General features: G+C 48.9%; 2 protein-coding genes across 3 annotated transcripts in view; both read right to left on the bottom strand.

The window, feature by feature from the left end:
- Nucleotides 1-281: 281 nt before the first annotated feature.
- Nucleotides 282-8138, bottom strand: mdkb (midkine b). Of its 2 annotated transcripts, none has more exons than XM_085415113.1 (5): nucleotides 7966-8138; nucleotides 6302-6390; nucleotides 4660-4833; nucleotides 3302-3460; nucleotides 282-756 (listed from the first exon to the last, which is right to left on the bottom strand). In XM_085415113.1, the coding sequence occupies exons 1-5, from the start codon at nucleotides 8121-8123 to the stop codon at nucleotides 737-739; spliced, it is 600 nt and encodes a 199-aa protein (XP_085271239.1). In that variant the 5' UTR covers nucleotides 8124-8138; the 3' UTR covers nucleotides 282-736. The 2 variants fall into 2 exon arrangements, with proteins under 2 accessions (XP_085271239.1, XP_085271240.1); XM_085415114.1 differs by having other exon boundaries at nucleotides 4660-4830.
- A 2011-nt stretch (nucleotides 8139-10149) lies between these two features.
- The window catches only part of LOC146666962 (diacylglycerol kinase zeta-like), a 29493-nt gene continuing 16062 nt past the window's right edge, over nucleotides 10150-23580 (bottom strand). Inside the window, exons 12-33 of the mRNA XM_085415111.1 lie at nucleotides 22387-22447; nucleotides 22192-22305; nucleotides 21262-21402; nucleotides 21100-21178; nucleotides 19235-19290; nucleotides 19092-19154; nucleotides 18696-18769; nucleotides 18453-18564; nucleotides 18122-18321; nucleotides 17755-17855; nucleotides 17390-17481; nucleotides 16622-16691; nucleotides 16508-16548; nucleotides 16093-16283; nucleotides 15761-15847; nucleotides 14918-14986; nucleotides 14124-14158; nucleotides 13914-13957; nucleotides 13689-13809; nucleotides 12996-13032; nucleotides 12809-12908; nucleotides 10150-11200 (exon numbers count right to left, since the gene is read on the bottom strand). Coding sequence (XP_085271237.1) covers nucleotides 11084-11200; nucleotides 12809-12908; nucleotides 12996-13032; nucleotides 13689-13809; nucleotides 13914-13957; nucleotides 14124-14158; nucleotides 14918-14986; nucleotides 15761-15847; nucleotides 16093-16283; nucleotides 16508-16548; nucleotides 16622-16691; nucleotides 17390-17481; nucleotides 17755-17855; nucleotides 18122-18321; nucleotides 18453-18564; nucleotides 18696-18769; nucleotides 19092-19154; nucleotides 19235-19290; nucleotides 21100-21178; nucleotides 21262-21402; nucleotides 22192-22305; nucleotides 22387-22447 — 2005 coding nt within the window. The 3' untranslated portion in view covers nucleotides 10150-11083. The remainder of the gene's footprint in view (nucleotides 11201-12808; nucleotides 12909-12995; nucleotides 13033-13688; nucleotides 13810-13913; nucleotides 13958-14123; nucleotides 14159-14917; nucleotides 14987-15760; nucleotides 15848-16092; nucleotides 16284-16507; nucleotides 16549-16621; nucleotides 16692-17389; nucleotides 17482-17754; nucleotides 17856-18121; nucleotides 18322-18452; nucleotides 18565-18695; nucleotides 18770-19091; nucleotides 19155-19234; nucleotides 19291-21099; nucleotides 21179-21261; nucleotides 21403-22191; nucleotides 22306-22386; nucleotides 22448-23580) is intronic.

Raw genomic sequence — 23580 nt, 5'->3', positions numbered from 1 at the left:
GGTGGAGACCAGAAGCAGAGTTAAAGCAGATTTTTGTGTTTTTAGTTGAAACTGTAGAGGACCGAGAATAGAACCCTGAGGAACTCCTGGAGAACTTACCGACACTTTAAATGTGGAGAAGTCGATCTGTCTGCTTAAAGATTCGGGTCACTGAGTTCCTGTAGTGAACAAAGCTTGTGATTTGTGCCTCCAAACTGAACCCCGTTCTTGAATATGCACGAACCTTTTATTATTATGACAGCCATCGTGTCTGTGCACCAGTAATCACGCCAGAGTCTTCACCAAAGCAATGTACAGTCTTTATTTTGCTTATTTGTACAGTTTCATCCTGCAGCAACAATAATCTATAGTTTAAAAAATAGATTTCATAGAGGATTTTCTCAGATTCTTTAAAACTAAACTCGCCTACAAACAAACTCGTGACGATCCCGTGAGGACCAGCGTCCAGTTTAGTCTGAATTCACAGGTGGCTACTGTACAAGCTTTAGGACTATCTCAGTGTAATGGTTAACAAACTATCAGCTACGAGGATTATTCTCATCATCTAGCGGGACAGTGTCGGAAAAGCTTTAATCCAGAAAAACATCAAATCAGAAACCAGAAAAACAAGAATCAAAAGCAAGGAGAGGCGGTCGGTGTGTTTTGGAGGAGTCTCTCATTTTGTGTATTCAAAGGAGGGAAGACGATCGTTGAGGAAGAGGACGAAATGCCGCCGTCTTCTGTCGCGGTACATCCTTCAGTTGGACTTCTTCTCGCCTGAGGAAGCAAAGCATCAGACATTCATGTTACAACATCGTTCCCCATGATGAATCCCGCACGTTTGCTCTGGTGGAGGCGAGGAAGATCAGGTTTTATCATCAGGTCTGAATCTGAAGGTGCTGCCGACCGGCCTCAGCAGCTAATGCTTCAGGTTAGCAACACCTACTGACCAATCAGATCTCTGGGAGACGGCGTTATGGCTCAGAGCTCAGATGCTTGGAGCACGAGTAAGAAACAGGTTTTTAATTCAATTCAACTTTACAGTGGGGCAAAAAAGTATTTAGTCAGCCACCGATTGTGCAAGTTCCCCCACCTAAAATGATGACAGAGGTCAGTAATTTGCACCAGAGGTACACTTCAACTGTGAGAGACAGAATGTGAAAAAAAAATCCATGAATCCACATGGTAGGATTTGTAAAGAATTTATTCGTAAATTAGGGTGGAAAATAAGTATTTGGTCACCTCAAACAAGGAAAATCTCTGGCTCTCACAGACCTGTAACGTCTTCTGTAAGAAGCTTTTCTGTCCCCCACTCGTTACCTGTATGAATGGCACCTGTTTGAACTCATCATCTGTATAAAAGACACCTGTCCACAGCCTCAAACAGTCAGACTCCAAACTCCGCCATGGCCAAGACCAAAGAGCTTTCGAAGGACACCAGGAAAAGTATTGTAGACCTGCACCAGACTGGGAAGAGTGAATCTACAATAGGCAAGCAGCTTGGTGTGAAAAAATCAACTGTGGGAGCAATCATCAGAAAATGGAAGACATACAAGACCACTGATAATCTCCCTCCATCTGGGGCTCCACGCAAGATCTCATCCCGTGGGGTCAAAATGATCATGAGAACGGTGAGCAAAGATCCCAGAACCACACGGGGGGACCTGGTGAATGACCTGCAGAGAGCTGGGACCAAAGTAACAAAGGTCACCATCAGTAACACACTACAACGGCAGGGAATCAAATCCCGCAGTGCCAGACGTGTTCCGCTGCTGAAGCCAGTGCATGTCCAGGCCCGTCTGAAGTTTGCCAGAGAGCACATGGATGATACAGCAGAGGATTGGGAGAATGTCATGTGGTCAGATGAAACCAAAGTAGAACTTTTTGGTATAAACTCAACTCGTCGTGTTTGGAGGAAGAAGAATACTGAGTTGCATCCCAAGAACACCATACCTACTGTGAAGCATGGGGGTGGAAGCATCATGCTATGGGGCTGTTTTTCTGCCAAGGGGACAGGACGACTGATCCGTGTTAAGGACAGAATGAATGGGGCCATGTATCGTGAGATTTTGAGCCAGAACCTCCTTCCATCAGTGAGACCTTTGAAGATGAAACGAGGCTGGGTCTTCCAACATGACAATGATCCAAAACACACCGCCCGGGCAACAAAGGAGTGGCTCCGTAAGAAGCATTTGAAAGTCCTGGAGTGGCCTAGCCAGTCTCCAGACCTCAACCCCATAGAAAATCTGTGGTGGGAGTTGAAAGTCCGTGTTGCTCGGCGACAGCCCCAAAACATCACTGCTCTCGAGAAGATCTGCATGGAGGAATGGGCCAAAATACCAGCTACTGTGTGTGCAAACCTGGTAAAGACCTATAGTAAACGTTTGACCTCTGTTATTGCCAACAAAGGTTATGTTACAAAGTATTGAGTTGTATTTTTGTTATTGACCAAATACTTATTTTCCACCCTGATTTACCAATAAATTCTTTACAAATCCTACCATGTGGATTCATGGATTTTTTTTTCACATTCTGTCTCTCACAGTTGAAGTGTACCTCTGGTGCAAATTACTGACCTCTGTCATCATTTTAGGTGGGGGAACTTGCACAATCGGTGGCTGACTAAATACTTTTTTGCTCCACTGTATTTATTTAGCGCCAAATGACATCAACAGTCACCTTAAGGTGCTTTGTATTGTAAGGTAGACGCTACTATAATACACACAGAAAAACCCAACAATCATACGACCTCCTATGAGCAAGTAGGACAGTGGGAAGGAAAAACTCCTTTTTTAGATAAACTTTTTTGTCTCCTGCTGGTTTTCAGAGTATTATTGTTGAGTCTTTATCTGACAGTATAACGTGGAAACTGCAGCCTTGTGCACGTGAGTTTCCAGCTGAACCAGGTGAGCCACCTTCACCTGGCCTTTAGCCCTGCCTCCTTCAGAACTTCAGTGTAGTTTTTGTAAACGCTCAGAGATTCTGATCAGGTTTGCAGAAACAGCGATTTTTGGCATCTTGTGGCTGCTTTACAAACACAAAGTCAAATGTTCTCTTTGCTTTACTCGCCTGAAATCCTTTCTAAAACCTTTCGTCTCTGTATAAGAGTGAAGGATCCGCCTCTGACTGCACACCAACGGCATCATTAAGCTCCTCCTCCATTTTCTCGATGTTGGTGGCGTCTGAGCTCAACGTGGCTTTTTTATTTTTATCACGACGGTGCTGCACAGTATTGCTACGAAAGCATCATCAGAAGCTACACGTGACTTGATCGTGTCGTCGTCTGTTGCAGTGACTGTTAAAGGTTACTGAGGACTCTCACCTTTGACCTTCTTCACTTTGGGGGAGCAGGGTTTGGACACCTTGACGGTGGCCTGGCACTCGGCGTTGAACAGCGCTCGCTTCAGCGTCCCTGATCGGGTCTTGGTGTTGGTGGTGGCGTCGCAGTTTCCCCACGGCCCAAACTTGTACTTGCAGTCACCTGAAAGAAGATTTGAACTTTGAACCCACAAAGCCGCCGCACGTTCCCCCCTCTGCCTCCCAGACGCATCGCTGCCAGCTTCATTTAAATTGATTCATTTTTCATTGATTGGCACATTTACATGACTTTTTGACTTCTCTGAATCATCAGTGGGATTTTTCTTTTATTCTATAAAACCTGAATAAAGTCACAAAAATGCCAAATGTAGAAAAAATAATACAATTACAGCTCATTTATTCAAAATGAGATTGAATCTTTTCTTTCAATAAACACCCGTTTTGAAACATTTGAGTTTCCTGGTGGTTATTTCATGGCTTCACAGGGTCATTCAGTGATTTTAGTAAGAAATATGAAATATTTTTGGAGAAGCACGAAAGATCCACCTCTGCACCGAAGAGTGAAACTGTGAAATGTGGATTATTAAATATTAGGTCTCTCTCCTCCAAGTCTCTGTTAGTACATGACTTAATAATTGATCAACAGATCAATTTACTCTGCCTGACAGAAACCTGGTTGCAGCAGGATGATTGTGTTGTTTTAAATGAATCAACACCCCCAAGTCATTCGGGGGTGTTGTCAGAACCCACCCACTCTCCTGTCTGATCATTTCCTGATAACATTTACATTTACAATAATTGATTACACAGCAGTGGGGAGTAGACTTGATCACAGTAGACGTCTTTCTGAAAGCGCTGTAACTAAGTTTAAGAATACTGAGTTAACTTCAATAATTACTTCCTCCAAACCATCAACGTGTCTTTTAGACCCCATTCCTACAAAACTGCTCAAAGAAGTCCTGCCATTAATTAATGCTTCGATCTTAAATATGATCAACCTATCTCTAATGATCGGCTATGTACCACAGGCCTTCAAGCTGGCTGTAGTTAAACCTTTACTCAAAAAGCATCTCTAGACCCAGCAGTCTTAGCTAATTACAGGCCAATCTCCAACCTTCCTTTATATCAAACATCCTTGAAAGAGTAGTTTGACTGTTTTAAATCAAAGACAATAAAATGCATTATTGGAGCTTTTTGTCTTTTAGAGGAGAAATCATGTCCTGGAGATAAATTCAGAGCGTTTAATAGGGCAGCGAACCCCGAGTGTAAATGTGTAGATGTTAGAGTTTGTGTCTTGAGCTCCACCCTGTGACCATCCGGAGGAGCTCTGCCCTGTGTGGTGTCAGCTGTGTGGAGTCTTACTGATGTCCTTCTTCCAGTTGCAGGGGATCTTGCAGGGAATCTTGTCGGTGCGATCTTTGCAGGTGGCATCTCTCACACCGTCCCCGCAGTCTCCGTGTTCAGGTATGCACTTCCCGTACCGAGTCTCTGCAGGGGAGCACTCGGAGGTCGTCCGGGACTTGTCATGCCTGCCTGCTGAGCAGAGAGTCGGTCAGACACCTGCAGCGGCTCAAACACGCTGACACAACATGGTTTAAACACACCGGAGGCCATTTTTCTGTTTCACGTTTTGTGGCCTCATAAAATGTTTTCATGCAGAACATTTTGCTTTGTTTCAGCTAAAGAGAAGAACAGGTTTGTACTTGTGGTTTAATTCCACCTGGATAACTGAACACTCTGATAAATTTAGCTTTTCTGCCTCTTAAAAGACGTTTCTGTTGAATCTGAAGAGTGTTTCTTTCTTTGATGTTTGTTTTGTGCTGACAGCGTGAGGTGAGGAGGGATTTTATAGCTCAGTCACACTGGAATAAAACTAGGACTTGTGACGAGGAATGATCTGTGATTGCACCGTCATCAACTGATTGCAAATAGCTGCAGTGAGCAAATAGTTGCCCAGAGGATGAACCTGCAACACTCTCACCCTCTGCACAGGTCAGGTCACCTGGTGGGAGGAAACCTGTCTCCAAACCGCCACGGCCCGCTCAGACACGTTTGCACATCGTTGCTGTGATGAAAACGACTCCGCTCACAGCAACAACATCACTGTCTGCTTCAGCTGGATGTTAACGTGAGCTTCTGCAGGTCGTTGCATTTGCATCGCTTTATGATCTCAAACAGATTTTTGTTTCCTGTTGTATTCCAGCCCGCTGCCTGTGCAGCTAGTCTTGGAAAAACCCGGAAACTATCCCAGTGGTGGTCAAACCACGGCTTTATACCGTCATTAAAGTGCAGCGAGGTCATCAAATGTCATATTTAAATAGAGTGAGAGCTTACCCATATGGAAAAGATATATATGAATCTTATAAAGTTTGTATCTGTCTTGTGTGAAACTTGTATGAAAAGCATACAAGAGTGAAACCAGATATAAGATCCCTTGAAAAATTATATAATGAAACTTGTATGTTTTGGATACTTCCTAAAACAATGTATGAAAGTAATGAGAAAGTGGCCACTTTCATGAGTAATCACATATAAGTTTTTACTATTTCTTTTCCGTATGGGGAGAGCTCCTGTACATCAGCATGAGACGCTGAGAAAAACAAATCTGTTGACAGCCGAGCTCAGCTGCACCTGAAACACGTCTTATTGTGTTTTTGTCCATTTCGTGAAACTTTTTCCTCTTTAGTCTCCAGCAGCTCTCTGGACTGAATGCTTCACAGTCACTATATTCCAGTCATTTACACAAAGATCATTACTAAAGCAGAAGGGAAAGCTTTGCCTGAGTTAGTCTGGAATTTAAAGATGAAAACTGGTAAGAGCGTTTTTTGGATGTTTTCCGACAGGAAAAACTTGTTTTTCATGCTCGTTAACCTTTAATGCTTTACTTGAGTGCATGCCTGCTGTGGTGACAGGCATTCCTGGGAATGCACTTTTTTTAACAAAAGAAGAAGAAGAGAAACTTGACTTTCCCGGTGTGGTGACAGAACATGAAGGACAGCCACACCTTTGTGATGTTTGGCTCTTTTGCTGGCCTCAGCGGTGAGCGTCAGGGCCAGGAGCAGCAGCAGCGTCACTGAGAACAAACTTCGCATTCTGCAGAAACAAAAACACACTCACACTTACACATTATTCATCACAATACAACGTCAGTCAAACACAAGCAGTGAGAAAGAGGTGGACACCCTGCAGCCAGAGGCCTGGACGCGCTGCCACGAACAACCACACCTTCCATTTGTTTCTAATGTTTGCAGCCGATCGAGTAAGAGCCACGCGGCGAGACAGAGACACGGAAAGGCTACAGCGAAGCCACAAAGAAGCACGAGAGCAACTACGCAGAAACACAAACACAGAATCACAGAGACACGAATCCACAGCCAAAATACAAAGAGCTGGAAAAGCAGGACTTCTGTCTGTGCTGAAACAGGAATGTGAGTTGAGTTGTGGTGTGTGTGCTGATCCGCAGCCTGGACGCGGGTCATCGAGCCAGATGGTTCAAACATTCAGACCAAACCAAATCTTTTCACCTCCTCCCGTATCACAGCGCCTCAGCCCAGTAATCTGGCTATTGTAGTGAGAGCAGCAGCAGTGGGATTATGAAAGTGGGCTAATGTATGCAGAAGCTGCTGTCAGCGCACACACACACACTCGGCTGTTGTTTTGCACGTATCTGTGGTGTGCTGCAGGATTAGCACGTTCCTTTGGTGTTTGACGGCAGCGATCATCACACAGCAACAGCAGCCGTCGGCTCGGGGGACAAATGGAGAGCAGCCTCCAAAGAGAGAGAGTCAATTACCCAGAAGGCCCTGCTCTCCCTCGCTGCTGTCATTGTGCTGCGAGATGACAGACTCCTCTTTCAGCCTCCATTAAAGCAATGGTCCTCTTTCACATGTCAGCTGGCACAGCAAATCCTGCTCCTCTCGCTCCTCCTGCGGCCTTTTATGAGGAGAGAACCGGCTCTCAGCAGGTCTCCAGTCTGCCCCCCATCAATGAAGAGGAGGAGGAGGGGGAGGGGAAGGGAGGGGGCGACCGAGCAGCGTCTGAATGAGCTCTTTAGAGTTCCCCTCAAAAGAATACTGATTCATTGGCCCAAAACAAAGCCTCTTCTAGCCTGGTTTCATTTCTCTAAAGCCTAACACAGATTCTGTGCCACCCCCGAGGAGCCCCCTCCGCCCCCCGCCCTGAATGGAAACGTATTTGCATCAGAAAACAAAGAAAAGCAGTGGGATGCTCCCTCTGGTTCAGGAGCAGGGGCGACATCAGGAGAACTTCCTCCTGGATCTCGGGGTTCATTCTGGCATCCGGAGGCCGACCGGAGGCCGCGCGCACGAACCCCTCACCTGCCCGCAGCCAATCAGAGCGCACACAGGTGACTTGGAGAGAGACGCTCCAGACGAGTCAAAAACGTAAAGCTTTGAGTAAAACGAGCTTTCGTTCCGCTTCCTGTCTTTCTTCTGATTCCTTCGCTCCCGTTTCTGTCTCATGTCTTTGTTTCGGCTCCTTCCTTAATCCCTTGCTGCCTTTCCTTCCTTCACATTCAAGAGTAAACAAACAACAAGATTAAACTGAAGCTAAACAAACAAGCAAACAAGCGCGTCGCCGATGAGCCGCAGCAGCAGAATCAACCTAAAGTGTGAAAACAGAAGTATGGGCACAAACGCGGACACTTACTTCGGGCTGGAGAGGAGCGGCCGGTCGCGCGGTGCAGTCTCGCTTTCTGTCGCTGCTTCAGCTGCAGCTCCCGAACAACCCCTCGCGTGCACGCGCACGCGCACGGTGACATCACACACTTTAATCCAGTCTCCAGGAACAAAACAAGCTCCGCTCATTTACATGAAATGCAGAATGTGTGCGTGAATGTTTGCGGAGTGGAGTGCGCGTCAGCCCACAGACGCGTGTCAGGTGACTTTCAGGTGAGTTTCAGGTGGAACGGCTTCTAGGAAACACTCGGTGTGGGTGAAAGGGCACGAGGCAACTCTTCTTAAAAAACAAAGAGAAACTGTTCGTGTTGCCAGCAGCAAGAAGGAATCTAACTACAAAAGTAATGGGATACTTTTTAAAAACATGACGATTTGAAACTTCTTGGGTCAGAGTGAACATGGCAACATGTTCCACAGCCTGATGGTGGCGCGCGTCTTTGTTCTGTGTGGTAACAGTAACCGTGGTGTTGCCTCTGACTGTAGCACAACAAAGGAAACGTGTAAGCTCGCGCTAACTGTGCACGAGCTGCCAGATGTTCAGCCCTTCTGAGGGGCAGCAGAGTGAAAGCCGAGCCGAGGCGCGCTGATGGCTCAGTCACGCGTGGAAGCCCCTGTTACGGTGCGCCAAAAACTGATTGCTCGTATCAAACTGCTATAAGTAACTTGTTGGGCTATAACATGTGAAACATGTCAAATGCATCGCTTATGGATGACATAAAGTCATCTGGAGCCACAAACAACATCCGTGTAGAAGCTGCGATCAGTTTTTGGCAGCGACTTTTATAGAACCTTTATTTATGCCGTTAAAACAAATCTCATTAACATTAAAAACGTCTTTTGTCAGAGTATGCTGACCAAGAGGACAGAAGCGACATTACGACAGTTCAGTAAAAACATTTTAAGTGGGGATAAAGGAGCGGATTGGTTACAATGTCAGTACAATAACACAGCGTTATGAAGATAATTTTATTCTGTATAAAAGCTCTTTGTCCGTTTACCAACATACGTAAAGATATTACACATAAAAAATACACAAAAACATTGGAAATCACTTTTTGGCACAACAACTGCAGCTGGAGACGAAACCTGTGCTCCGTCAGGTCCTCCTCCGCCCTCAGGACTCCACGAGAGTTTAGTGTCAGTGGGTTTCTCTGCTGTTCTCTTTCACTTCTAACAGTCGTGAAACAGACTTTATTTCATCTGCGTGAACGGTGATTATGAGTCTGTGTGTAAAACACGAGTGTCACTAATCGAAGTGTCAGACGCTTTATGACGTCCAGGTTTCTGAAGATTTCTCTTTATGTAAAAACACAAAACGTTTCACTAAAGCAAAATCTCGGTGCTTTGGTGTTGTTTTTCTTATTGAACTGATTTGGTCAGATGTTAGACTAAAGCACAAAAAGAGCGAGGAGCTGTTCATCAGTAACGACCTAATAACACAATGATCGAGTTTTAAAACCAGCAGAAATGCTTTACAGGCCTCCGTGAGGCCGACAGAGTGCAGCGCCACCTTCAGGCGTCATCTGCAGAACGCTGATAGAGCATTGAGCATTTCTGACAGCTGATGCGGAGGGGAACACACACGCTGAAAATAAAAGAGGATCCACGATGGACGCTGATGGAAGGGCCTTTCCTGTTTGGGTGCTAACGGCTCTCAGGTGAGGCAGAAGCACCAACCTCAGGCTGCAAACGCCGCTCAAGAAGCGGCTGAATTACTGTTAACAGCCCAGCTTTCGTCATGTTTCCTGTTCCTGGTGCCGGGAGCAGGTCGACGTTTCCGGCTGTGCTGACAAAGTCTGGATCTGCTGAACGTCTCAGTTTGTTGTGTTGCATTTTTTTCTTTGTCATGTTGGTTTTTCTCTTTCTTATGTTTTATTTTTGTCAAATGGCTTTTTAAAAGTTGTGTCTTTGTTCTGTATCTTCAAAATATTATCATGTTTTTAATAAACTTCACATTATCAGTGAGACCTGCAGTGACTTCAGCCCATCCCAGGTTTTGGGGACAGTGCTCTGGTTCTTGCGGGCTCAGGTAAGCTGACACAGGTGGTGTTTTCTTCAGTGACGGGACAGCCTGACACCTGAGGAGGAGGCGGGGTTAAAAACCACAGGTGAGTGCTGACAGGAAACAGACGCCCACTGGATGCAGCACAAAGCGTGAGATTGTGTTTTTGTTGTTGTTACTCGAGACTTCTGGTCCTCTTAGGGACGAAGTAACATAAACATGAACAAACCAATGATTATTTATGGGAATAAATGGGCGTGGAGAGTGTTGCTGACATGCTTTATTGCAGGTCACTCAGAAATGATCAAACCAAACAGTTATTAGTTGAATATCATACAGCATCATGTCATCCTGCCTGCTATCTAAAGGTGATTATTAATCCTACGGCGTGACTGCTTTGGCAGAGCTTCAGCTTAACGTTTCCAACACTGACCAGTCTACCGGGCGTCTCAGCTATTTACACACATCACAGGAAGCATCGCGCTTTACAGTCAGGTGACAAGTTACAAGAAATACGCTCGTATGTGACTAAAATCTCTAAAGTTCAGTTTGATCACAAACAAAATCCGTTACATCTCTACAAAGACTTCATAAATAAGCTGAGTGAGCCTAAGTTAAATATCCAAACACTTATTTCTGTCCAGTAAACAAATACATCCAAAAGGTCACTAGAAGCTTAAAGAAGACACGCTTGCAGCTTTTCTGTGATGCGGCGAAAGCGTTCAGCTGCAGATGGATGAAAGCCGCCACTGTTCGCCGTCGCACGTCTTCACGCAGAGGTCAGAGCGCTAATGTTCAGTCGATAAAGACGTATTCAAAATGCAGTTTGAGCCAGATCTGAGAGTCTTTGTGGCCTGAAGAGGAAACTAGTTTGACTTTGTTTTAGTGTCCAGGCGCGTTTACGCTGTTACGTTGGGTACTTTGGAGGATTTTCAGGCGTTTGGACAAAAACACAACAATAACTCGCCCTGCCCCCGCACAGCAGACAAGAAGCACGACGCTGCCGTCTACGCCGAGACCCGGCGCCTCTCTGCAGAGGACGCAGATAAATACGAAGGAGGGCGGGAGGAGCGAGGTGTTCGGGAGGTCACACGGTCGTCTCCTGGTCCTCTCGCTGGATCATCTGGTAATGCTGGCAGCTCTTCAGATAATCAGCCAGCTCCGGGTCGTTGGCGTTGGCGGCGCGCTGCCTGGGAGTCTCCCCCTGAAAGAGACGAGCAGAGCTTTAAGAAAGCCGACGGGCTCCACCGTCAGCTCCGTTACCTCCACGGTCACCTTTCAATAAGCTGCAAATAAAACCCTCAAATTTCACTCATCAAACTCTCAGTGTGACCTCACAGCGGACATCAGTGGTCACATGATGCGATTCAGCCGAGCAGACTACAGCCGCCTGGGTCACTGTCCACCTGTCAGTCAAAGAGGCCACGCCTCTAATCCAGGTGAGTGATGAAAATGGGCGTAATGCAGGAGGAAATGATCTCTGGAGAACAGTTTGTGTATCGGGCTGCAAACACGCTGCCTCTGCTGGACGTCAGACGAACTGCAGAGCAGAAGGAGCGAAGGCTCCGAGCTGCTCGGTGCATCTAGACACTAAATAACACATGAACTCTTTTCCTCCTCTGGAGAGGAGAAGACAAAGAGAAACTCAGATTATGGGCTGCTTCCTGTTACCACTGGCTTCACCATGGCGACGGTGAGCCGTGGCCTTTTGTATGCGCCGGAGCGAGGCCGGGGGATCCCGCGGCGATTCGTTTCTCAGTGACACACAACATTAATCACTTTATAGAAGTGGGTCAAATACTGCTGGAGATCCATTTAGAGCGCGGTGGCTGTGCTCCGGCCGGTGGCCGTCACTGCGCCTGAGAACGACACGCAAACGGCTTCGTGCAGCGGGAAGCTCGACCGATCACACCAACTCACATTCTTTGTGTCCACGAGCACAAAACGGAGCGCACGGAGGAACCAACCAGCGCAGAGCAGCAGCTGGGACGCCACATCGTGATTTGCAGACGCATGCGCTGCTTCATGTTGATTCGTCTCTTATTAAGCTCCTGCTCCGCTCTGGCACAGCTGATGTTCAGCTTCAGACACTGGGCCTCATTCACAAGCAGAAACCTGAACTCTAAACACACACACACACACACCGTGCACGGATGGCGAAGGCCCGGCTGTCATCTCTAAGCTCAGGGCGCCGCTGCAAACATAATGCAGCTTCACCCCGAGCCGCGCTGTTGCTCACTCAGCCAGCAGGAGGCGCTGCGTCGCCTGCTGTACCTGCGTCACCAGATAACGTTCTGCTTTTGTACGGATGCAAAGTACATTTTAAAAGCTTTGTTGTTTTTCCCGTTACACTCTGGCAACGGAGCGTTTTCAAAAGCTTCGATTGTCCAGATTGTCAGAGTTCCACTCGCTCCTCGCCGCCCTCCAGCAGGGTTTATAACGGATGCTGCTGTGGGGTCTGAGTGGGTGAAGCACCTGGAGTGGGACTTTAAGTGTCTTCATGCTTCCAGCGCAGGAAAGGAACGCCACACTCCTAACACGCTCGACCTGCTATTAACTAGAGCAGGCGAGGAGGGCAGGAAACCAGATCACACATTTTTCAAAATAAAACCGGCTATTGCAGTTAATAATGCAACAGCTTCCTGCCATTTTGTGTTTCTTTTTATCGCTGTGTGACTGATTTCAATTGAAAGCCTGCGTGGGCTAGTACCTCTTGCCACGAGTTCCCAGAATCCTTTGCGGTTTTACCCCTTAATGACGTCACATTTTCAATCTCTATGGAAGCATGGACACGAAGTATCTCCTGCTTTACCTGTAGGTCTGTCTTCATGAGCGACGCTCCGGCCTCCACCAGGTATTTACAGATGCTCCTCTGACAGGAAGTGGCGGCTTTATGGAGCGCCGTCTCCCCTCTGAAAGAAACAAGAACGAAAACGCACATGAAGGCGCCGAGCCTCGTCCAGCAGGAGAGGAATCGAATGGAGGAGAAGCTGACTCACGTCTCTTTCTCGGTGACATCCAGGTGGGACGTGGGCACTGAAAGCAGCGAGACAAACAGAGTCATCATCACAGACGAACATCAGAGCGCTTTAATGTGGCGGCAACAGCACGTGATGCTACGAGGAGCAGCTCGAGTTTGTGACTGGACAGTCGAAGTGGATCGACTCCTCGTTCCCTGTTTCCACGTTCGTACGACCTGATTTGACCCCACAAAGAAGCTACACCTGTGTGCACGATCACCTGCTGCTGGGGACGAAGAGGAGCAGCTCAGGGCTCACATACGAGAGCTACAGCAACGGGCAGGACGTGAGAGTGAGGCGTCTCAGGGTGACGAGCTCGGAGATGACAAGGTCCAACTACACAAGTTTAGATTCTTACTTCAGTGACTGAAACTTTCTAGTTCGTACTTTGCTTCTAGTTTCTGATGAGAACCTCCAGAAACGCCCTAAAACGCGAGCGTTTCTCTAGATCACGGATCAGGTATGGCAGCTCTCTCCTGACCGTTATCTGAGGAGTCGAAGAACTCGTCCCGAGGACGAGCCGAGTGTAATAAAGGAGGAGCAGCGTGGCGTGAGGCTGGCGGCTCGGTCGCAGAGTGGAAATACCACAGCAGCCTCAGCCGTCTTTGCACACTCAGTCATCAGAATCAGGTTTCTTAACGTTTAGCCTTTATATAGAAACGATTCGCTCACCGCTGTCGACGAGGTACTTGACGATGTCTTTGCAGCCGGCCTCCACGGCGTGATGCAGCAGCGTGCAGCCGTCTCCGTCTTGCAGCAGGAGGTCCGCCCCCTGTTGGTGGAGCTCTCGGAGCTGCACAACAAATACAGCGATTTGTTCCAAAGTGCACATGCTCAGTAAACCGCTTTCCTCAATCAGAAATCAATACTCGTAACGATCAATACGTCCACACTCACCCGGTCCAGGTTTTCCTTCTTGATGCAGCTGATCAGCTCTGCATCTGAAGAGCAGGAAACAGACACAAGGTTACACTTGTTTTCACTTTAAATTCACGCAGCAGAGTCCAGAACACAGCCTGTCAGCTCCCTCTGCTGGACAAATGCTGGAACTGACGCTGAAGACTCACAGTGTTCAACAGCAGAACTGAGGAGGAGGAGGGTTTTTACCTTTTTCAGGGTCGTGTGAGGTAGCAGCAGGAGGTCTGTCGGTGAGAGAAGACACAGATAGGAGGTCATCAGATTGTCATGTGACAGAGGGAGGAGCTTAAATCTGAGGTGCAGGGTGATCGGGACAATCGGGGGCTTTGAAAGCCGCCCGCCTCGTGAACAGTTTCTTCTCGCACCGAGACATCATGAGGGGTGTCACGCCTGCACGTCTGTGCGTGTCCTCCTGGGATCAAACCGCTGCACACGCACAGCTAATCTGTCACTGTGTGTCAGCCAGGTCTGAGTCTGTGCAGCAGGGACGCTCTCGTTATGGTCTTGCATTACAGCGAGCGTTCTGAGCACCTGCGGTGTCTTGCAGTTAAGCTGTGTGTTTTTATTCTGCAGAGCCACAGCCAATCAGAGAGCTGCACAAACAGACGCCAAAGCACCTCAGGCCACAGACTGTATAATAAAGATGGACATGGCTTCTGATATTATGATGAATGTCCAGGAGGGGGCGCTGATGTCACTCATTATGTAAATTATGGCTCTCATTAGCGTTAAAGAGGAGGAGGCTGGGCTGTTCTTATTGGCTAACAACCTGACATCACCATGACATCACAAACCAGGCACAAAAGACGCTGTGAAGCTGAAATGTTGGCAGGTGTGTGTGTGTGTGTGTGTCTGTGTGTGTGTGTGTGTGTGTGTGTCTGTGTGTGTGTGTGTGTGTGTGTGTGTGTGTGTGTGTGTGTGTGTGTGTGTGGATGATGAGGAGCTTCAGAGAAACAGCAGACAGGAAGCAGGTGGAGTCGTACCTAATGACGGGTCTGAAATCAGCCGCGGCTGTGTTGGAGCGATGCACATTGATAATCTTTGCTCCTCGCCTTTAGATCACAGACAACATGGACAGGTGACAGGTGAGTCAGCGGCAGCACATGGAAAACAAACAGCACCGGCATGTGGACACGAGGGCGCATTCACACGCCGGTCACATGGCACATCTGGACTGGTGTTGGGTTTAATACAGGAACTTTGTACGACTTAACAAAGCATCAACCTCAACGAAGGAGTGAAGGAAACACGAAGCTTCTTTCAGCCAGTCTGACGAGAACGATGTGGGCACATGAGTCTACCACAAACTGCAGCATCAAAGCCTTCATGGGGATAAAATGTTCAAAGTGCCAATTTAAAACGTACAAATTTGATGTATTAATGTTAGTAGACTCTTAATAAAAGATGGACGTAGGTCCGAGGGACACTGCAGGCTCAAGCCCCGCCCTGAACCCTCCCCTGCTCCTATTCGGCTCTGACGGGACCAAAATCACTGAGTCAAAGATCAGCGATCGTTATCTCACAGACCAGAGGAGTCGCCCCCTCCTGGACGTCACTTAGACTGCAGGCGGCATCCATCGTTTATATACAGTCTGTTATTAATGCAGGCGTGGGACCACTGTGCCGTGAAAAAAAGCAGACAGCGCAGTGGTCGAGCCAGCAGGGGGCGCTCTCATGGAACGAAGTATTCACATTTAAACTGCTCATTCCTGTTATTTGTGTTTACAGATATCAAACAGATTTCACTGAGCGGACCCGAGTATCAGCTGACTCTACAGGATCTGAACACTTCCTCCAGCAGCAGGTGTGCGAGTGCGTGTTGCTACCTGCAGAGGGCGGTCTTAGAGGCGCTCTGAGTCAAAGCATCGACCACGGAGCTGTCGCTGGAGATCCTCTTCCTCTGATCTCGGGATCTGAAACAAACACAGCGCTGTTTTTATTCCTGCCCCCCATGATTGATTTCTGATCGTGATTCGAGTGGCGGCGGCGTCCCAGCGGGGAGCAGAGGGACGAGCAGCTCCATGGAAACGGCACTTCAAACACCAGGAGCTTATTTCAGGGCGAAAACCTGCAGTTCCTCTGACATCCAGCAGAGGCAGCAGCGAGTTAAGGTAAACACACAAACTGTTCGGTCCCCGTAGATCACATCTTCTCTCACCTGTGTGACGAGGTAGGGGAGGTGGGGGAGGGCGGCGAGCAGGGGAAGGCGAACTGCTGGTCTTGGTGCTCCTCCGAGTCCACCAGGTCGGGCATGCTGGGGGAGGTGCCCACCGTCTCCTTGGAGACCAGCTCCGGGTCCAGGATGTAGAGCTCCTCCTGAGAGATCTCCGTCACGTAGTTCAGGTGCTCCTGAAACAAATGACACATCAGGACACACCTGGCTGCAGCTCATCCATCATCACTGCCAGAAGAAAGAAAGCTGCACCAATCAGCAGGTGCAGTCTGCTAATCTGAAGGCCGGCGGTTCGATTCCCGTCTGCATCCATCATCCGTGGACGCACTCAGACATAGAAAAGCATGGATGTGCGACTCCACCTCGCCACAGTAAAGGTGCTTCTCTGCTGCGTTCCTACCTGAGCCCGGTCGATCCTGTAGAAACGATCCGCCGTCGTGCCTGAAAGACAAAGAGAGCGCGTTTGGGCAGGTCGGGGTCCGTGTGCGAACGGAGGAGGTCGGCTTGGACTTACAGTCGAGGAAGCACCACTTCATGGAGAGCTTGTGTGAGGACAGACTCTCGCCTTTCATCGCCTCGCCGTCCTGGAGGAGCAGAAAGAGAAGCGTGAAAGGCACCGCCGCACAGAGCCGACACCACAGACTCACTTTTACATTTCACGGGAGGAGCAGAGGGAAACTGTCCAAATGTAATCAAATAACAGTGAGAGCCTCCATCAGACTCTTCGTACCGAGAGCCCCGCCTCTCCTGACCGATGGCACACTCGTGCTGCAGGACGGCGAGCTGCTGTTCGTCTGTGCAGCTTTTCTCGGTTGGTGTTGGGTCACAGCTGAGGTTTATTACAAACAACACAGTCAGCCACTTCCCCTTACACCGCGCCCTGATGCTCCTCGCTATCAGTGTCTGATGTGTCACGCCGTGACAAGTTTCACCCTCTCAGAGCAGCCCGACGGGTCGCTCGCACCGCAGGAAGTACGATGGAGGAAGGATCTGCAGTTTTTTTGCTTTTGGCAAACAGTTGCACGTAGAGGTCGACTAAACCCCCCAGCCTGTGGATGGTGAGGTGATTTCACAGGTGACAGGTAACCTGTCCCAACGATCGCAGTCTGAGCGCTAAAGGTCGTCTCATTTTTAAATTGCCAACACGTCACAATTAAGTCGGTCGGCTCACGTCAGCTCTTATATTCTCATATAAAAGCTGCCAGGTATCTGTGTCATTCTGCAGTCTTTTAAATATGAATCAGTAGATTAATGATTACTCCTCCTGCCCACAACGCTGTACCTGCTCCAGGTTGTCCTGCAGACGGTCGATGTGCAGGCGGCAGGTCTCCAGATCGCTGTCTCCGGGGACGGTGATGACTCCCAGCGGCAAAGCTCCAGGAAACATAAAGGTCAAAGTGAGAAACGTGCAGCATGTGCTTGGTTTCTGCTTTGAAATAACAACAAGTGACTCGTGATAGTGGAAACAGTCTGTCTCTTTCACTGAGGCACTTTAAAGACCATCAACAGTAACTGGTTTGAGGACTGAACCAGCAGGTTCCCAGTCCGATGAAACCAACGTGCCCCAAACACAGTAAACACAGTTAAACATGCATTTGACTGGAAGCACTGCTGCTACTTTGCAGATAACCAGTCCTTCACACTTACACGCCTCCTTCAGCTGATCTTTGTCATAATGCAGGGCCTCGTACGCCGCCATGCTGATCCGGTTCACCCTGATCTGGAGCTTCTCTGGAACGGGCTGCTGACTGCACACAAGCACGCCATCATTCAGTCACCGAACACGAACTGAGATCATCTGATTCATTTAAGCCGCTTGCATCATCTGCATACGCGTGATGGTATTTATCTACAGCGTAAATAGAAGTGGGCTGAAGCGAGCCATGTGGACTCCATCGCTAATAGCAGCTATGACAGTCTGCTCAGTACTTCCTGTTACTGCGACTGCCAATGAGAGCAAAGGAATCTACTGAGCGACCAATGAAAGGTCGGTCAGTGCGCACACCAGACGTACTCATTGAGATGGGGCATGGAGATCCTCCTCTTGGCCTTCTGCACCATGTTGGCCTGGTTGCGCAGACTGATGTGAATGACGGACGGTGCCAGCTTGCAGGGCTCGCCGTCCACCTGCATGGGGATGGACTTAAAGGTGGTGAGGGTCACTTCCTTACACTGGTGGAGGCGTTCGCCATGACCGCCCACCTGGAGGGTGGCCTGCAGACAAACGAGCAAAGATTTAACTGGACCAAACGAGCGTTTACATCAGTAAACGTATGTCTGTGACGGGGCGCGGTGTGGTCTGATGTGGTGTTTGTAGGTTACGCCGTCTGCGGCTGCACGCTCACCAGAGACGTCATGGTGAAGCCGATGACCTCGATGCAGCCGTCGTCATGCCGCTGAGGCTCAAAGTCCTGATGTTCGCTGGGGTTGCCCCACGGCGTGGTGCCAGCACAGTACCTGCAGCAGGTAGACAAACCAAGCGCGCACTCGTACTTTAACACAGCATTTCCAGTTTATCTACTGGCTGGGTTCCACCGAGGGAGACGGTGTGCATGTGGAAGATGTTTGTTACCAGGCTGAAGACGTACCTGGGGATGTTGAGGAAGAGCAGACACTGCAGCTTCAGGTCCTGGACTTTGGCTGTGAGGTCCGTCCCGTCACACTGAGGAGGAAGGAAACGAGGATTTATAAAGGAGCGTGCTGCTCCGCGTGCTTCCTGCCACAGCCGTGAGCTGCAGAGGCTTGAGAAACTCTCTCGTTCAAATGTCATCACGTGTCGCTCCAAAAAACCCAGAAACTCAAGATTCAAACGCCACATCCCAGCGGGTGGTGTTAGTGCGGCTACAGCCATCTTTATCCACAGTCCATGCATTCATGCTGCGGTGCATCACAGGCACTGACTGGTTGTCATCGGCCGTAACGAGCTCGCTCACCTGTAACGACGCTCAGTCACACGTGTGTTTAAGCTTTTCAGCCCGACTCACCACCACTCTGATGTGCTTGGCGAGGTCTTTGGAGCTCCCGCTCAGAAAGTCTGAGAAGGCTGTCTGAAACACACACGCACGCACATTAGAAACATGTTTACGTGTGAACGACCAGCACAGCAGCCGCACGAGGACACACTCACCCCTGCGTAGAACATCTTATTCCTGAAGCGGCTGTTAAACTTCTCGGGGTTCGCCTCTGAAAAGATCAAAGCAACAGTTTGAAACAGACCCCACAGCACCGACCCCCCCAAACCACACAGCTGGACTCATTTCACAGGATTTGATTCTGGTCAGATTTTTAATGATCACATGAGACATAAACAGCTGTTAGCGGATGTTTTATGGTCCTGGAAGAAGATTAAAGGTGCAGGAAAAATACTGCTGATGAGTCCAGATGTTCTGAGTAGGCCTGGAAACTAGTGAAAGCCTTTTATTGTGTAGAGACACAGGTACCAGCTCACAGGTGTGAAACTGGCTCCGTGCACCGCTGTTCTCTAGCCTGTAGGGGGAGTGAGCGTCACCCAGAGTACAGAGCCCCCTGACAGGCTGCTGACTTCCTGTGAAGAAACAGGAAGTTACATTTCTAACCAGTGAAAGTACAGCAATGGTAAAGACAGCGCTGTAACTCAGCTCTGCTACAAAGCTGATAAACAACACGAGAGGTCAAAGGTTACAGGAGGTTTTAAATCCAACATTCCCGTCTGTTGGAGGAGTGGGATTTTACTCCCAGCTGAGTCACTCTGATCAGAGGAGGATTCGAGCTGCCACCCTGAATGCCACACCTGTGGACCTGCCACACCTGTGGACCTGCCACACCTGTGGCAGTTTCCTGTGTGTCACCGCCGGTTCGAAAGGTGATTAAACGGCCCATCGCAGAGCTGCGTACTCTCAGGTCAAACTCATTCTACACACTGGGTCACAGGCTGACGGCGAGCGACCGGTGCTTGGAAGACTATCAGCCAATCAAAGATCAGTATGAGGGATCTTTGACGGCTGGTTGGTGAGATGTCGTTAAGCAGTTTTCACTTCCTCATTTGTCTTTGTGGTCATCTCGTTTCTATATTCCCAGTCTCAGACACAAAGTCGTAAGACGTCCTCGCGGTAACGCGTCTGTCTGCACAGACTTTGAATCAAAGCTGGCAGTCTCTGCTTTGGGCCCTCAGTCAACACATGAACGTCCCGCTGTAAAAGCCGCCCACGAAGAAGAGCCTGCAGAGTACTCGAGTACAGAGCCAGCTCGTGTGCTGAACATCGATCCGAGCGATTCGATCCTGACCCAGAAGAAACGGGAATGAGTTCTGTATTTCTGACTTTATTGACCCCTGACCTTTGAGATGTCCAGCCTGACAGAGGGTAAAACCTTCGACCTCATCAGCCCGGGTTCTTGTCCCGTCCTGCTTCCACACTTTGCGACAGTGGGGCAGAAGAAGGTCCTTTTAGCAGGAAGAGACACCCAGCAGGACCGGCTTCTTTACTGCTTTGGCATTTTAGCCATTAACTTATTCCATCCATCCATCCATTCGCTTCCGCTTATCCTTTTCAGGGTCACAGGGGGCGCTGGAGCCTATCCCAGCTGTCATAGGGCGAGAGGCGGGGTACACCCTGGACAGGTCGCCAGTCTGTCGCAGGGCTCCATTAACTTATTATCTGTGTTATTTGAATGCCCCACAGAGGAGCGGAGGACGCCACAGCCACACTCGCTCTTCATAACTTGTTAACCTACAAACGTGGAGCGGCGTCATGCCGGAGTCTCTTTACATCAGTAATAATCCTGTTAGAGAGTCATGCTCCACAAGGGGGCGCCCTGTCCCCGTTTTTGTTTGTTCTTCAGCGTGTGGGAACAGGTTTGGTGCTAGAACCATTTTAAAGTACGGATGCAAACTGTGGCACAGTCATCGTGCATCTTTTATTAAACCAGCCGTGGACACGCTGTCAGGGGGAGGGGACAGCTCAACTATCAAAGACATGATGGTGGATTTCAGGACGCGCCTGTGAGCGTACTGACCTCTGGATTCATGGAAGCCCAGCGTGACGTGAGCGTCGAAGCCCAGACTGAAGTAGTTGTTGAAGACGTCGATGGGGAGCTGAAAGGAAGCAGCAGAATGAAACGGACCGTCAGATCCTCCTCGGGTGGGCGTCGGCTCTCGCAGGTGGGCGTTAAACTCACCTTGTCTGTCTGGTGTTCGTCCCGGTCCTCGGGCCGCGCCTCTGGGTTTGCCTCCACGTTCAGGTTCCATCGGTCCAGCTGCACGATGTTGCCGTCCTCCACGTGCGAGAGGATCTTCGTTATCGGTTCATCGGTGTAGCCCTGGGAGAAGAAGAGGAAGAGGACGAGTTACACAAGGAGCAACGCTGGCTCCTATTTTCACAGAAGAAGAAGCAGCGTTCACACAATGATCCACAGTGACGATTTTCTTACACGAGTCCTCTGAGTGAACGTGCTTCAGCGTTAAACTGCAGTGAAGCTTCTCCACTTTTATGATTAAGCTGAATTTTTATGAACCTTCACAAAACAACCTGCAGTTCTTCTGACGCCCAGCAGAGGCAGCAGTGAGTCAGTCCCATGTTAAAAACTGTTGGTCCCCACAGCTAATTTCCATAACACCTGTACTCATACGTTCATCTTTAAATGATATTCAATTCAATTTTATTTATGTTGCAACAAATCGCAGGCGCCTTATATTGTGAGGTAAAGCACAGAGAACACCCCAATAATCAGACTGTGAGCAAGCACTTTGGCCACAGTGGGAAAGAAAAACTCCCTTTCCTTCTAACAGGAAGAAACCTCCAGCAGAACCAGGATCAGGGCAGCCGTGTGCCGGTTGGGGGTGACAGTCAAGTCAAGTCAAGTCAAGTTTATTTATAAAGCACATTTAAAAACAACCGAGGCTGACCAACAGGATGACAGGATGGAGACAGGACGTATTTCAGGGGCCTGGAGGGGCTAAAGTGGCGTGCTTCAGACGGAGCAGCTACACTGAGGCCCGGTGTCATGAAAAGAAAGATTATTCTGACTGTGAACCATGCAAAGCTGTTCTGGAGCCCAAGAATGAGAACAAACTGGAAATGATCAGAAGTGGTGGTGGAACTAACTTACTCCTCCCCAGTTCAGAGTCCTTGCCAGGTCGTTGCCAGTCCCCAGTGGCAGGATGGCCACAGGAGGCTGAGGGCGGAGCTTCAGCTGATCCAAAACAGACAGGATCCACCCCACCTGCACACACACAGACACGCTGATGACAAACCATCATCTGTTGGTTAAATACTGGTGAGGAATAAAGCGTCTGTGACTCACGGTGCCGTCCCCCCCGCAGGCCAGGATCCGCAGGTTGGGCACTTTGGCGTACAGCTCCAGCCTGCAGGAAACACGACAGATTTTAAAATGTGAGTGCAGGACAGAGGAGGAAGCTGAGGGAGGAAGGTGGAGGCAGACTGCACATATGAGAACAAAGAACAAAATCGTACGCTGAAGCGTTGTTAGAGTTTCTTTTCAGTTTAGAATGAACTGAACGGATGGAGAGAGGCCAACAAATCTAAGGCCACTGAGGGAGTGCAGGGTGAAGCGGTGGTGACATGATTAGAGCGCGCTGTAGGTATCGCAGGTGCTGCGCTGGATCTATCTATCTGACAGCCTCAGTCCATTTTACAGTGGGGCAAAAAAGTATTTAGTCAGCCACCGATTGTGCAAGTTCCCCCACCTAAAATGATGACAGAGGTCAGTAATTTGCACCAGAGGTACACTTCAACTGTGAGAGACAGAATGTGAAAAAAAAATCCATGAATCCACATGGTAGGATTTGTAAATAATTTATTCGTAAATCAGGGTGGAAAATAAGTATTTGGTCACCTCAAACAAGGAAAATCTCTGGCTCTCACAGACCTGTAACGTCTCTGTAAGAAGCTTTTCTGTCCCCCACTCGTTACCTGTATGAATGGCACCTGTTTGAACTCATCATCTGTATAAAAGACACCTGTCCACAGCCTCAAACAGTCAGACTCCAAACTCCGCCATGGCCAAGACCAAAGAGCTTTCGAAGGACACCAGGAAAAGTATTGTAGACCTGCACCAGACTGGGAAGAGTGAATCTACAATAGGCAAGCAGCTTGGTGTGAAAAAATCAACTGTGGGAGCAATCATCAGGAAATGGAAGACATACAAGACCACTGATAATCTCCCTCGATCTGGGGCTCCACGCAAGATCTCATCCCGTGGGGTCAAAATGATCATGAGAACGGTGAGCAAAGATCCCAGAACCACACGGGGGGACCTGGTGAATGACCTGCAGAGAGCTGGGACCAAAGTAACAAAGGTCACCATCAGTAACACACTACAACGGCAGGGAATCAAATCCCGCAGTGCCAGACGTGTTCCGCTGCTGAAGCCAGTGCATGTCCAGGCCCACTCGGCGACAGCGGGAAGGAAAAACTCCTTTTAACAGGAAGAAACCTCCAGCAGGCTCAGGGAGGGGCCATCTGCTGCGACCAGCTG

The sequence above is a fragment of the Rhamphochromis longiceps genome, linkage group LG7, assembly GCF_057381845.1.
Source record: "Rhamphochromis longiceps isolate RC_006_pf linkage group LG7, R_longiceps_female_GT1.1, whole genome shotgun sequence".
NCBI classification, from domain to species: Eukaryota; Metazoa; Chordata; class Actinopteri; order Cichliformes; family Cichlidae; genus Rhamphochromis; species Rhamphochromis longiceps.
Note: the sequence above shows the minus strand (reverse complement) of the source record. Positions and strands in the feature narration are given on the sequence as shown.